The 15064-nt window shown below is 48.1% G+C and overlaps 1 protein-coding gene across 10 annotated transcripts in view; it reads right to left on the bottom strand.

Annotated features, from left to right (window-relative positions):
* Positions 1–15064, bottom strand: part of mctp1b (multiple C2 domains, transmembrane 1b) — a 106997-nt gene that overhangs the window by 33957 nt on the left and 57976 nt on the right. For all 10 annotated transcript variants that reach the window (XM_035390489.1, XM_035390490.1, XM_035390492.1 and 7 more), the window contains 6 exons: positions 9745–9838; positions 6379–6481; positions 5334–5436; positions 4637–4738; positions 4189–4263; positions 3350–3469 (listed from right to left, as the gene is read on the bottom strand). In XM_035390489.1, coding sequence (XP_035246380.1) covers positions 3350–3469; positions 4189–4263; positions 4637–4738; positions 5334–5436; positions 6379–6481; positions 9745–9838 — 597 coding nt within the window. The remainder of the gene's footprint in view (positions 1–3349; positions 3470–4188; positions 4264–4636; positions 4739–5333; positions 5437–6378; positions 6482–9744; positions 9839–15064) is intronic.

A 15064-nucleotide genomic window follows, 5' to 3' on the forward strand; every position in this document is an offset into this window, starting at 1 on the left:
ATAATTAGATTTTTTTTTCTTTAGAAAGTAAAAATACGAGTGCAGAGTGGTTCCTCCAACAGGCATATTTTATGGGGATGGGGGCTGGTTATGTTTTCAGTGCCTTTTGAGGGAACGCCATTCATCTAATGCACAATTAGAGTCACGGTTTGAGTGACAGACCCATTGGATGCAAGCTCCTCCCCAATCATCAAGCGTTGTGCCCCCAATACATTTTTTATGCCCCATCCCTCCCCCCATTTGCTCATTTCTGAGACCTGCGCTATTTGGGAGGGAACACACAAGCATGCGCGGTCCTCCAAAGCACGTGATGTCAGCCGCCGCTTCTTTTCACGCCACGGTTTGCGAGTTGGACTCACACAGACACGAGTCAGAGGAAGACTCTTTGTGTGCATCTCAACAGGCAGGATCGCGGGTCTCTGTCCTGCAGGGGTCGCTGGTGAGCGTGGAGTTGAGATGTGATCATCCCAGCTGGCTGAACCCGTCCCATCTCTGGGCGACGCCACAGCCAATCACGATCGGCGCCCGCGGTGCGCGGCACCACACCACTACACCACCAGATCCATGCCGGACGAGCCCTTCAGCACCTCTCCCCTAAAAAGGTTTTAATTAAATCAGCATGGCCGATTCAACTCGTTCCCTATCTCTGCGCAAAAGACAGGGAACAAACGAACACGCCATGGACAAGGCACTCAAAGTCACAGGAGTGCAGCGTTTTCTCCATCAATATCTCATCTCCGCAATTCCATAATCCACACGGCCACGGAGCGAAGCTGTCAAAACATTCCCCTCTGAGCCGATGCCCTCTTTCAGCTCTTGAGCTCGTTTCCTCTTTAAGAGGGAAAAGTGGAGAGAGAAAAAAAAACGTGGCGGAGCAAATGAAACAGATCACCGCCATTCATTTCCAGACCGAGAGCGCGGGTCACTGAAAGTCCAGACGGCTCTGAGGCACGCCGGCTCTTTCTGCGAAAACGAAGCTTGAAATTAAGCGGAGAATGAGGCCGAAGAGCCTCGGAACGCGCAAAGCGAAGAGCGTCGCTGTGAAGGAAGATCATTAGACACGGCGAGCCTCTCTCAATCGCCCCATGTGAGGGCTGTCAGCGGGACGTGCTCCCGCAGTACGGCCAACCAGACACTTACCCTGGGTTTCCCCAAACACACGGCGAACCATCCAGAGTGAAAACCTCTATGACGGAGTACTTCTAACACTGATAGTGTACATACTGTGGGGAGACTCGTACAAACACTGCTCAGCTTTGATTTATCACCGGGAATTTTTCTCTGCACAACAGCACCACTCTGAAACAATTAGGTGAGTTCAATCATTACAATTCAGAACAAAGGGGCATTTCTCACGTGTACACCAGGAGTCATGTGCGCAACTCACATTTCATGACGAGAGGATAAAAAAACAGAGGCTTTTCAGCAAGCAACTATTTTTGACAGTTGCAGGTTTAAGTTCTAAAATGGCAAGAGGACAGGTAAGAACCTCAATGGAAAGTTGTTATTTTAAAACAGGGCCACTTAAGCTGTAAGGAAATAAAGGGATCAAATAAAGACACTTTCACTGAATTATGCTATTCACAGGGAGGAAAAAAAAATGAGAACAGATCCACGGAATCTCTGTACCCAAACACCCCCCAACCCCCCCACCACCCTCCCCACCTCCCTTCCAAATTACTGGGGAGCAGCGATGACCCGCGCTCGTCCCGACACGGCGCAGACACAGAAATATGCGCGGTATCAAATGTTAATGCTAAACGCCGGAGACGGCGGGGCCAGGCTAACAGACAGGTCCAACAGCAATTTATGCAGAAATGGCATCAGAAGACTTTAACTTCGCCTTGTAGTACATCCCTGTGACTCGGGGACCTGAGAAAGGGCGTCCTCTCCGTGACAGCTCCGTTGTCCAATTATGCAGTTTTTTTGGGTTTTTTTTTTTTTTTTGCCGTATAATATGTGCTGGCAGAATTGGGGCTTTTCAAATGTCAGAAGAAGAGAAACAAAGAGAGAGAGAGAGAGAGAGAGAGAAAGAAATGGAGAATGGAGCAGCGACTATTAATTAAGGCGGGTGTAGAATCTCCTCTGGAGCCGGTGCAACGGTGTCTCCGCCATTTCAGACCCTATTCTTACAAGAGCAAATCTGACATCTTAACTGTAGATAAGAGCACCGCACCGTCTTTTTTTTTCTTTTTTTTTGTGGTCGCCATGCTAATGGTGCGCCGTTCCTTCCTGGGATGTGATACTTTCAGACCCTCCTGCCGTCTACCCTCCGCTCCATTTTGTCATCAATCACGTCGTATCATGCACAAGAGAACATACTGTAAGGATACGTAATGACAGGCCATTCAGACCATCCAGATTTGCCATTTACCTGCAAACTAGAGCGTCCAGCATCTGCGTAAAGCCTGGGCTTGCTCCATGCAAAATAACGTGTAAAATAACGTATGATAGGAGTGAAATTTACCTTTTATCATTTAATGACCTTAATGAACCCCTTATGGCTCCTGGTTCGGCTCACAGAGTTATTTTGAAAATCACTGTAGAGGTGCTCAATACTACCATCTCCACCCCGCATAGCATCTACAGCCCAGCATGCTAACTGAAAGCTTTCTGAGCTATAAAGGGGGTTGCATAAATATGCCTCTGTTACTCCTGCGAGAAGATATCCTAGCTATGTGTCAGTCACCAGCAGGACCTGGAAACGGCTGTGTCAGCATGACACTTACTGATGCTAACCCTAACCCTAACCCCTAACCTCACGGTCAACCCACCCTAACCCTAACCCTAACCCCAACCCCAACCCCAACCCTAACCCGCACGTCTCCGAAGCGCTTAAAGACCAGGGCCTATCATTCACAGGACAGACATTTCAACAAAGCAGATCTCCCTGCAGTTTCACTGAACGGGACAGCCAGTGCAACCTTCCTTTCCACACGTTGCCCTGCATTGTGTGAACTGTCCTTAAGCATCAACCACAATCCCAGCCACAACCGCTAGCTCACAGTGCAAATCCTGATCCAGGATCAGTCTAAAAAGGAGCAATTTATACAAGAAGTTAAGAAGAAGTATCCAAGATGAATCTCTCTCCCAAAACAAACATTCACTTTAAAGTACCTTGGTCAATACTGGGTTATATTCCAGAACGTTTAGTCCACCGTAATTTAAACTGTAAATCTGAGGGCTTCTGAGGATTTCTAAAGAGCATGGAAGTCCTGCTCAGGTCTTCACAGTGAACACCGTAGACATGGTTGAGATTTGGGGGATGGGGGGGGGGGTGAGATTTGGAGGAGACGATGCTAGGACAGCCTCAGACTTGTCCCATTGGCTGACGGGGGCAGACCCTCACCAGGAAGGCACAGATGCTCCTCTGGGGAGACTCCCACTCAAGGCAGCTGTTGACATAGTAACCGGAGTTGATGAGGACCAGGATGCAGCGCTTCACCCGGTTAAAGTTCTGCTGCAGGAGCTGCGCAGGGAGAACAAATCACAGACAGACGAACAGGGTATTCAGATGTACCAGACCCACAGATATCAGATAAGCACACAGACAGAGAAGCAGACACTCAGGACAGGTTCGGTGTACACATAACCAAGAGATTAGAAACCAGCACAGACTGGCCCTCTCTTACAGAAATGGAGAACACTGCAATATACTGTAAATATGTGGACCTTTTTGAAAATATGACATATTTCACAGTGGTGTGTTTCTATTAATAAAGAAACCAGCAGACAAACAGGTTTAAAAGAGCAGACAGATCATTTGATCCAAGTATCCAAAGTAATCAACAGGAAGTCAAACCATTTAAGACCCACATGACTGGAGAAAGTACTGTATGACATCACAGTGCGGACCACATTCCCGGCCCTTGTCTAAGCGAGTAAGAGTGGAGCGGTCGGGGCTGTCAGGACGGGGGGCCGGGCGAAACGTCTGTTTGAGCCGCGGGGCTCTTTGTGGGGGTGTGATTGGGGGCCGACCCCCCCTGATTCAGCCCTTTGTCAGAGAGGCACAGCAGCAGAGCTACTGAGAGCTGGCAGCACCATGTTTCTATTCAGCACCCATGAAACAGCCCCTAAGAGCTGCACACACACTCATGCACGCACACACACACACATGCGCACGCTCACACACTCACACACACACACACACACACACACACACACAGACGCGCTCACATTTAACATTACCTGTTTGGAAACTTTGGGTTCCTCTTCAATGTACTTTTGTTCTATTGGTACTAAGGTTCTCAGGCCAGCTTTGATCTGTGAGAAGATAAACAGTTACTGCTACAGTTCCACAAGCAATGCAAACATATGTTAAAATACACACCCACACACACACACACACACACACACGCACATATACGCATGCACACGCACGCACATGCACACACACACACACACACGTGCACACACACACACACACACACACGCACATATACGCATGCACACGCACGCACATGCACACACACACACACACACGTGTGCACACACACACACACAGCACAGCTCTGGTAAATTAACACAAGCAGGACACCGGACAAGGGGTGTGCAGGGTATGGGAGGGAGGGAGGTGTCAAAGAAAATGAAAGGAGAGGGAGATGGAATTTTAAAGGACAAAGAAGACGAGACCTACAGTATTAAAAATCACGTCTGTTTCCAGGAAGATGACCCCCTTGGTCGGCCCTGTCAGCTCCTTGTTCTTCAAGGCGTATGCTTTCCGTTCTCCATTCCGGATCTGCGGGAAAGAGGACGTGACAGTCGCCCATCTCCAAAAGCCCCGATGAATACACTCCCTCCCTGACCTTTGACCTCCCCCCAGCTGCACAGAGGGTTCGAGACGACCATCTCTGACAACTGCCTGCTCGTACCAGAGGCCAACTGTCAGGGAAAAACGGGCGTGCGTAGGTGATTGAGGCTGGATTTTCATAGTTTTATTTTGTCTCTCTCTTCCTGTCTCTCCCTCCCTCCCTTCCTCCCTCAATTTCTACCAAACTCGTTATTACATGACATTTAAAATACACACTGCCAAAGTATACTGATTTGAAAAGTCTCTTTTGTTCTCAAAAATGCTTTACTGCAAACCATGTTTTAAAATGCATATAGTAAGACGACAGAATGAGAACAGGTGAAAAAAAAACAATACAAATGTAAAACATATAAAAGTATAAAAATATAGTAAGATACATTTCTCCGTTTCCATCTTTCTCTCGCTGTCCCTCTCTATCTCATCAAAACATTTTCACTAAATGAAAGGACTATTTTCTTTTTTGAGGAATTTTTTTCCCAATGAGAGAAGATTTTAGACTATGTGATATGAGGAGAAGACTCACTCTTAGTAAGGGGATGGCCACTTTGCCCAGGAAATCGGCACTTCTGTCTCGATCCTCATCGTAAACTGTGACCTCCAGCACCGCGTGGATGTCCGTCACATTACTGCTCCAAGGAAGTGTTACAGGGAGGAACAGACAGGCAGTGAAGGGGCCACTCACGACTAAAAATAAACACCTCTAGAATCTTTGAAGCAGCGACGACATCAACACACTAAACCTTGCGTGTGGCCAGTTTTCCAGTGTAAAAGAGGACTATTAATTCACTTTTTAATGATATCTTTGAAAACTAGCCACCTGGGGAGCTTGTTGAGAGAAATTGAGGTTATTCTTAAAGATGAGCGCTGGCAGAGATGAGCTGCAGCACATTCATCGCCTCTTAAAAGGAATTTCCAGTTCTGGAACCAGCTCACCAGGAAAGAAAGAAATTGAGTGAAAGGACATGAGGTGTCACTTTTTCACATTTGCATTTTTTCTCCCATTACTCCTAAACAAATCAAGCAGTGTGAGTAGAGTCAAGTATAATAGGAAATATAACAAGTTATGACAATGCTTTTCTCATATGAACACAACATTTGCATATTTTTCTCGCTGTAATTGCTAGATGATACAACTCTTGTTATAATAATGTGTCACAAATTTGGTAATAAATGCTCACACATTTTACAGTGGTGGTAAAAACAAGATTTAAAAAAAAGAAAATGGAAGAAAATGTAGGCTTTGTGTCTACAGTCTGGTGAATTTATCATTTTGTGATGTTAATCAAACTAAAGAAACAAACAAACAAATAATTAAAATGCACAAATGTGATATTGCAGGAAAGCTTGTCTCATTTGTATCTTTTCAATCAGCTGAAAATACCTGTCCTTCTTTACTAAAGCTAGCACTATCCATGTGTGTCTGTGTGTGTGTGTATATGCGTGCAAGTTCGTGTTTCTGGGTGCGTGTGTTCATGTTTGTGTGTGTATGTGTGTGTTCATGTGTACGCATGTGTGTGTGTTTGCACACGCAGGCTTGTGACTCTCTTTCCAGCTACAGGAGGACTCACAAAGTGAAGACCTTGTTCCACTCTGGATTGAGGTTTTTGTAGACGGTGTGCGTCTGCAGACGGTCGTTGCTCAGCTCCACCACACAGAAGGGGTCACTTTTCCCTAGGAGAGGGGTGAGGGGAGGGAGGGGTAAGAGCTGTCAATCAGCAGTCCCCTCCTCTTCATATTTACCGACTTAATTTTGATGCTCAGGACCAGTGACTAACGGCAGTCACAGCACACGCTACAGTGAGGGAGGAAGTGCAATCGTCCACATTACAGACAGGGCTCACGCACTTCCTGCAGAGCTGGTCTGTGTCATAATCAAGAAGCTTTCATGTTTTCATTGAGCTGCGCAGCATTACAGATCTGCAGGCTGTCTCACGAGCCAGTAACATGTGTCTGAAGAGAACAGTATGCTAAAAGGCAAACCACTTAACCACTCCACACTGGAGAAGTAGGGGAACAAATTGGAAGCGTTACCGAGCATATCATATTAGCATAAAAGTGGGCAGGGTTTAAAAAAAATACATTACACTTTATCTGAGAAAAACTTCCATGGTAACCTTAAGGAAAGCATTTAAACTGTATTACTTACACAAAAAATATCCAGCAGTATGAATATGTAAAAAAAGGTAATTCTGGATAAGGACTTTTATACAATCAAAATAATGGATAAAAGTATATATATACATAATTCTACTGGCGTACACGTATATGCATACTCATTTTTATAATTAGCATTGTGCTGAATTAATTCTGCAATGAATATTTAATAAACATATAATTTCTTACAAAATTATTATTTTTCATTTTCACAGGGAACACTCAACAACACCAGACATGGAGACTTAGGTGAACATACGTATTTGAAGGTAAACGCCACTTCCTGCATACTGCATCCAGAGAAAGACTGCCAAAGTAACTGATGTATGAAAAAATATGTGGCTAAATGTCCATTAGTGCTAAAGTACTACCACTGACCGTGAAACCATTACCAACATACTGTACAGCTACCTTCAAATGTATACTGACTATGTAAATGTATGCTGGCTAAACACACACACACACAACCACATATAAAAGCATATATAAATACACACACACACACAGGCAAAAAAAGGAAAGAATCTTCACACAGAAAGTGCCATTGCTATGCCACTGTCATATGTGGAACACCTTAATAAACCGTTATTGATTCCCATAGGTTTCCTAAAATGCTATGGCATGAGCGGGACATTTCAGAGGCAGACGAAATAAATGTCACTGCAGTCACTTGAAAGCCACTGCTGTCTGCTCTGAATGTCCTCCTCAGAGAAATATTGATTAGGCTGCACACAAGAGAATAACACGCATATCACATGCCAAGTTTGAGAACTCCCAAGCATTACATACATTTTTAGAATAACGTGGGTACTCAGATCATATTGGAACATATATTCAGTGATCGGATACATTACATTGCAGTACATGACGTTACTAAATAAAGTTGCAAACACTGTTCATTAAAAGAAATACCACTCGATGTTTATTACAAACAATGCATTAGTCTATTTATTCTGAAGGAAAAAATAAAAATACCAGATTTCAAAACATGAAATATATACAGCATAGGGTCCCTCACATTGGCTGCCTAGCCGAGATTCGTTGGTCTTCAGCAGATCTTATAGTCCTACCCAGAGAATAAAACCTTTCTAACCTAAGCTAGCGCCTTGGAATTTTTCTATTTTATTATTATTATTATTATTATTATTATTATTATTATATTTGTTCAGCACAGATGAAGTGTTGAGGTATTGAGGTGCAGATAAGGGGGATGCTCAGGGGGAATGGAGAGAGCTCTCTCGTGTCTGAATGTGAGAATGTGAGCTCTTTATTAAAAAGGTGCGGTACCGGCGGGCCCTAACCTTGTTCCCTGACACCTCCGCAGCCGTCCAATGGCAGCGCAGCGTGCTCTAAAGGGCTTTGTCTCCCTGTCAGCGCAGCGGGCGGGAGCGAGGTCGAGGATGCGGGCGGGCAGGCGGGCGGGCGGAGGAGGAGGAGGAGTGTGAAATCAGAGATCGCCACGCGGGCCGTTCCCCTGGGAACAGCAGTCCGCACGGGGGGGGGTCAGAGCCACAGGCGGAGCCGTGCGAGGGGGTGCGGGGGGGGGGTCAGGGGGGTTGGGGGGTCCAGGGGAATCGCCTGCTACTGAACACGTCTTAATTTGAGTGAGAAGACAAGTGAACAAACCACCCCAAATCCCGCCTGTCTGTTTGGTTTTTTTTTTGGCGAACGCTCACTCGCCTGTTTTTCAGAGTGCCGGCCGTCTGTTTTTCAAAAGCTAGACTGTCCGCTTGGTATCCCCTACCCCTCCCCACCCCCCCAACCTGACCCACCCTTCAATCAGACACAGATGAGCTCCTTAGATGCCCTTGCACCACAGTCAAATATAACTGATGGATGTGCTTTCATGCAACTGCAGTAAAATCAGTCTACAGAGCAGCAATGCAAGATTTAAAAGACAGAGACAATCCCAAATATCAGCCATGCCATAAGATCATTTTAGATAAAATAAAACAGGCCATCTACAATAAACCCCTTGTACAGTTGATGATATTTAGGTAAACTCCATTATACAGGACAGAGGCCACGCCCCATCCAAGCCCCAGACTGCTTCACATCCCATCCTTCATTCTGAACTCTTTGAATAATCTCTTCATTCCAGCCATTAACCTTCTCTGTCCTGTCCCACACGAGGCCCTTCACACCGATGGTTCGCAAAGAAAACAAGAGAGAGCTGTCCCACACGAGGCCCTTCACACCGATGGTTCGCAAAGAAAACAAGAGAGAGCAAAAAAGAGGTTCTCAAAAAAAAGGCATCACGCAGAGCTTTGGATGAGGCCAGGCTACCCCTCTGCTCATTCAAGAAGACCAATTTCTCAGACTTCATCCCAAAAAACTCAACTCACTCGAAAGCAGCTTGGAATGCCCTCAAACTAGCAGTGAGTTAATGCAAGTCTCTCACTGAATTTGTCACACAAAAAATTCTCAAACCTGCAGGGCAGGGAACAGTGCAGTTTCATTGCCTTCTTTCGTGTATCCTACTCGGCAATATGGTGGGATGGCATTATTTTACAAATGTTAGATATATTCATACATTCTATTGGACCAGCCTAGCCATACTGAAAGCATACATACACTACAGCATTCCAAATGCAGTACGAACAGCACATCCAAACTGCATTGTCACCACAGTAGAAATTCAGTTCCTTCGAGTATTTTGAAGACATGCAGTATAATGTAAAATGTATGACACATCACATTAGTTGTTACGGATTCGTGGAGGTGAAGTAGCGTAGGACAAAATGCAGACTGTGCCTTTAAGAAACCTTTGTTAGTTCTACCTGTGACATCAGCGGCCAGCAGACCCTCTGCACCAATGACCTTCACCTGAACCATCCCCACGTCCTTCAGGTTGCGAAAGGTCCGCAGCAGGCTCTGTGAAAGAGAGAGAGAGGATGTGAAGAGCACTTCCTCTAATGCGTACCGTAGCAGCGCACTCCGCTGGGAAAACGGCAGCCTTCCCTGAGCGCAGAGGGCTTTGGCCTCGCTCACACACACACTCACGCACCCACTCCCCATTGCGCAGTCACACATTTTGAAGGAGGAAGAGAGACACTTTCATTCATTTAATGGCAACAGAAACAATGAAGACCGCGGACACACAGCCTCCGGGTCCACGCGCAGTGTTAGCCGCAGGCTTTCCCTTAAACAGTGCTTCACTGCCTAACCCGCCATTACCGCCCTCACTACAGCAACTGGGAGAGGTGTCTCAGTCCTGCCTCCACTTTAAAACCATTTCGGCTGAACTTTCAGCGCCATTCAGCATGCGCTGGTTAAAGCTCGCTACTGTTACCCGAGAAAGGGCCGGCATATCCAGCCGAGCTAATGCCCCCGAATGCCGGGTAGTGTACCCCACACTCCCCTCTCCGCACCCTGTTCAGTACAGCCCTTCCTCTTCCTCCCTCTCTCAGATAATAGAGCCGTTTCAGATGAGTGACAGTCTCCATAGAGACAGGAAAGGGTGGCGCCAGTATCACACAGCACCAGCCAGCGGGCGAGCTCTCACTACCCCTGCGCACACTCCGCAGTCTTACTGAGCCAACAACAGCACTAGTACCAACTGTCCGGCTCCTGTTCCTGATTACAAGGAATTGTGGGAAAGAGGAAACAAAAATACATGCAACACAGCCAACGTGGTGATCAAAAAAACAACGTTAAGGGTAAAGTTAAGGGTTCGGGTGAGGGTGAGGTTAAATGGAGCCTTAGAAAACACAGACCACCATAACTCCAGTTGAAGTTACTATTTTGTTACTCAAACAGGTCTTATATTACAAAAGCAAGACACTGGGGGAGATTATTTGTCATTAACATGTAATACATTTCAGTAAGTGATAAGGTGATGAGTAAGCGTGCTCGTGAGTAAGCTGCAACCCACGGCACCCGGCGACGGCGAGGTGAGAACAAACGGGAATCGCCGCGGAAGCCCACCGCCATCCCGCGATTTCACACTACACGGCACGGCACAATCTGAGAGTGACATCAGCGAGGCGCGGACTAGCGAAGGGCGCTTTATCGCTTTATATACTCTCCCCGCAGACGCGCTGGCGCGTATTTGCAGGCTGGTGGCGGCATTTACATATCACTAAATAGATGGGGCTGCTGGCGGTGGCGGGGGGCACGGGGGGGACAGAGCCAGCCGTGTGCGAGACGTGGCTCAGGAGCGGGAAGAAGGGTGAAAACATCCACTGCGTGTGCTGGAGCAGATACGCTTCAGGAACTAGAGCGCATTTCTGCTGTGTTATTCAACACACACGCGCACACACACACACACACACACAGAAAGGCACGTTAACATACACACATATATAAATGCACACACACACAAATACAGATTGTACTGCCTTATCAGTGTCAGTATTGAGGACCGCATGTGCACACGACACAAGGCGCATGAACACAAAGCAGGGCCCAGCACCGCAGTTCCATCAGCTCATTTTGCTCTCTGGCAGGGCCCTCTCACACACCCACAGGAGCGATCATGATTTGAGTTTTTTCAAGCGGGAGCCGCAGACTTAATTCATTTTGAAACTCCGTAAGGTTCTGGCACACGCAACATTATCGTCAGGGAACCACAGAAGAGTGGATGGGAGGAGAGAAATAAAAATAAAAAGGTTGAACAGGCGATTTCTCAGTAAATAGAGCAGCTTGTTATTTATGCTTATCGGGGCCCAGCCTGAGAGCGGAGCTGGATGCTGCAGGCAGAGCGTCTCCAGGGCGGTTTGGGGGGGGGGGGGGGGTGATATACGGAGCCGGCGCTTCAGTCCTCTCATTAGACAGGCAGAGGGGCTGCAATGCTCAGGAGATCAGGCCCCTTTATTTCTGTAATGAAAGCCCGTGGAGTACGATTCCGAAGCGCCGTCCTCTCTCCCCCAACACCGCCCGCCCCCCTCCCCTCCCATCGCCCCGGGTCCTCCCTCCCTCCCGCCCTGCCTCCGCGGGGCCGCCGCGCCCGGCGGGGGACGGGGGGGGGGGGGCGGAGTCAGCCGGGCCCCGGCGCGGATTGACGGCCTGTCACCGCTGACGTCTCACTCTCGAGCCGTAACCGAGACGATGAATGTCACGGAGCGGGGCGGCCGGACGCGGCTGTCACCACGACGACGCTCACCTTCTCTCCGGGCCCCCGCAATAACGCTTCACCGTCCCTGTCACAGCCTTCCGCCGGACGCACGCGGAGCGGGGGGGTGGGGGGAGCTCTAATACCGCTGAGCGAAATGTCATCATGAAAATGGAATGCTAACCGCTTTCCCTTCCACACCAGCCTCTCCGTCCTCTCCTCTGCTCTCCGGATTCATCAGGGACACACTCTGTCCACTCATTGGACCCAGGCTCCGTGCCTACATCATGATGTTTATTTATGTATGAACAATGAATATGAGGTTGAACCGCAGACTGGCGGCTTTAATTTGAGGGTGCTTGCGTCCATATCGAACGATCCATCGCAAGATGCAAACCACTGGTAGGTTAGGCCAGGTTAGAGCTTGCTAGAAAGTACATTTGAAAGAGATAAGGAGTTTGTTCCAGAACTCTAGAGTGAGTTAACCCTAACCCATCCTGAATCCAACTGAGTACGCGTTTCACTCGCTGAAGACCAGCCTGAAGACAAAATGCCACATAAACAAACAGGAACTGAAGATGGCAGCAGTACAGACCTGGCAGAGCATCACCAGGGAACACAGCCAGTGTCTGGTGAGGGCTAAGGGTCACAGGATCGCAAAGGATTCGCAACCAAATACTGAATACTATGACTTTTTCAGATTATGTTAATTCGTCCCAATACTTTTGCTATGCTAAAATGGAGGAACTATAAAAAAGGGCTGTAATTCTACACAGATCACCTGATATGGATGTACTCTCAAATCCAAGGTGACAGTCCGCACTTCAGCCTCATATTCATTGTCTTATATCAAATCCAATGTGCTGGAGTACAGAGCAAATACAACACTGTCACTGTCCCAATAATGCATTTAACTATATATTAGTTATTAGATATACATTCCCACAATGCACCACTTCAGTAAAAATGGGGTCATCTCATTAATGCTTCATGGTCTCACTGTCTCACTGACTACATGGTTGCAATAATTTAGAAATTGAGAAAGGAGGAAAACCCATTATACACACAGGATTTTAAAAGCAGGCATGGGAGAGAGGTCTTGCATGGGAGTTGAAGATGGGGGATTTCTGAGAAATATTTTCGGAGATGGGCACCTAGCACAGGCAGAGTGGCATTTTTGGAACACTGATAAAACTTTCACGGATAACCAGAGCACGGAATGTTCAACTAATGTTCAAAAATCAATCCACAGTCAATCCACAATGGTGGTGTAAACACACAAATGCACACATCTATTTCTGTCAAATGGTAATACATCCCATTGAGTCTAGTGATCTGCATATATAAAAAACATCAGTTTTTTTCTTCAATTACACTCTATATTCGGAAATAATATAGCGAGACTAAAATTCCAGTTTATAGCAATGTAACCCAGTGTTTCCCAAACATTTAATAGCTTGAATAAATATTCCACCGTATAAATGAATAGCATATTCAAAAGAAAGTTTTGTAAAACACTGGCTAAGCATGTATGCTAAGTATGTAATTAATAGCACATACTAATAATAACGAATAACACGCAGAGCAAATATGAGGTCACGCCGAAGCGTTTATTTCTCTCATCGCAGGGAAAGTGAGTCCCGCTGCTTAGCCTGGCAGTATCGGAGATGGCAATACGCCATATTTACCGTTTAATATCGCACGCTATTTACTCCGCGGGCCTGGCGGCGTCAGAGAGAGGCGGCGGCGGCGGCGATAACGGCGAGCGTGCCGGCTGCGCGCGCGGGTCCCGCAGCCTCCCGCGGGAGCCCGATCCCGCTCAGATAGCGGGCGAGGGGGAGGAGAGCCCGCCGCGGCGCGGCTCGGCGCTAATCTGGCGGAGGAGCATTCCGCGGCATTAGCGGCAGCCACTTCATTATTATCTGCCGGGCCTGATAAGGTACATCTTTATTAAAGTCTCCCGCCGAAAGGGCGGCGGCCCCGGGAAGAGGAGCATGCTAATAATGGCGGGAAATTAATGTCGCCCCCCCCACACCCCGTCCTCCTCAGCCTCCCAACCCCCCTGCCCCCTCCGCCCCCCAACAAAACCAGTCTGACGATTTGGCCCCGAGACTGAATGGGGAATGCGAGGGGGGCCGTGGTTTCGTGGGGAATGTGGGGGAGCGGGGAAGGGTGGGGGTGAACGTCTATCCTCCACAGTCGAGGAAATGGCCCGGAGAGGTGCGAGGAGGAATAGCTTTTTCTTTCATTACCCACAAGCCCCCTCGCCCTCTCTGCGGCGGGCGCCGGCGCTAGCTCGAGCGCTGGAGGAGGGGCGCGTGCAGAGCCCCTGTCCCGGTCCAAGAGCTCCCCTCTCCGAGAGTTTGGTGCCACTGCAGCCAAGGGAGAGGCTCCGCTTCCCCCAGCCAATCCACAGCCTGCGCACATATGTAGGTCAAGTGTCCGACACACAGCCTTTAGAGTACATCGCACCATCAAGAGACTCCCAATCAAACAGTGCAGACGCTCCAAGACTGTGGAGACCACACTGACACACTTAAATGTATGTAAAACATACACATACACACACACACAGCTAAAAGAGTGTACACCAATTATGACAATGAAACATTTGCCTGTCTGGCAGACTCAAAATTTGACATTTGCATTTACAAAGCGAATTTGCAGACAAACGCAAAAGTGCGTAAGCCGTTAAACGTACTCCAGCCTGTGATGGATCTAACTGCGTTTTAACTGCAAGCGGCGTTAGCTGGACCACGTGAGAGAGGCGGGCCGCGTGGGGCCGCGGATGCTGGGCTGAGAGTGGCGGGCGATGGGCTCCTTTGTCTTACTGAGCTCCCTCCAGCTCCAGCGCGCTCATTGTCTCCCGGACACTCAGAGCGCCGCTCTGTCTGCTCCCGACGGCTCCTGCTGCTGGCGAGCCGAGGGTTAAGGCCCTAAAGACGCAGCGGGCGCTGTGCGCACTGTGCCCCGCGCGGGAGCTCGGGGCCCCCCGAGGGCCGAAGGGCCCCTCTCCGTGACACTGCCGTCCTTTCAGCAGCCGACAC

Source organism: Anguilla anguilla, chromosome 14, assembly GCF_013347855.1.
Source record: "Anguilla anguilla isolate fAngAng1 chromosome 14, fAngAng1.pri, whole genome shotgun sequence".
Taxonomy (NCBI): Eukaryota; Metazoa; Chordata; class Actinopteri; order Anguilliformes; family Anguillidae; genus Anguilla; species Anguilla anguilla.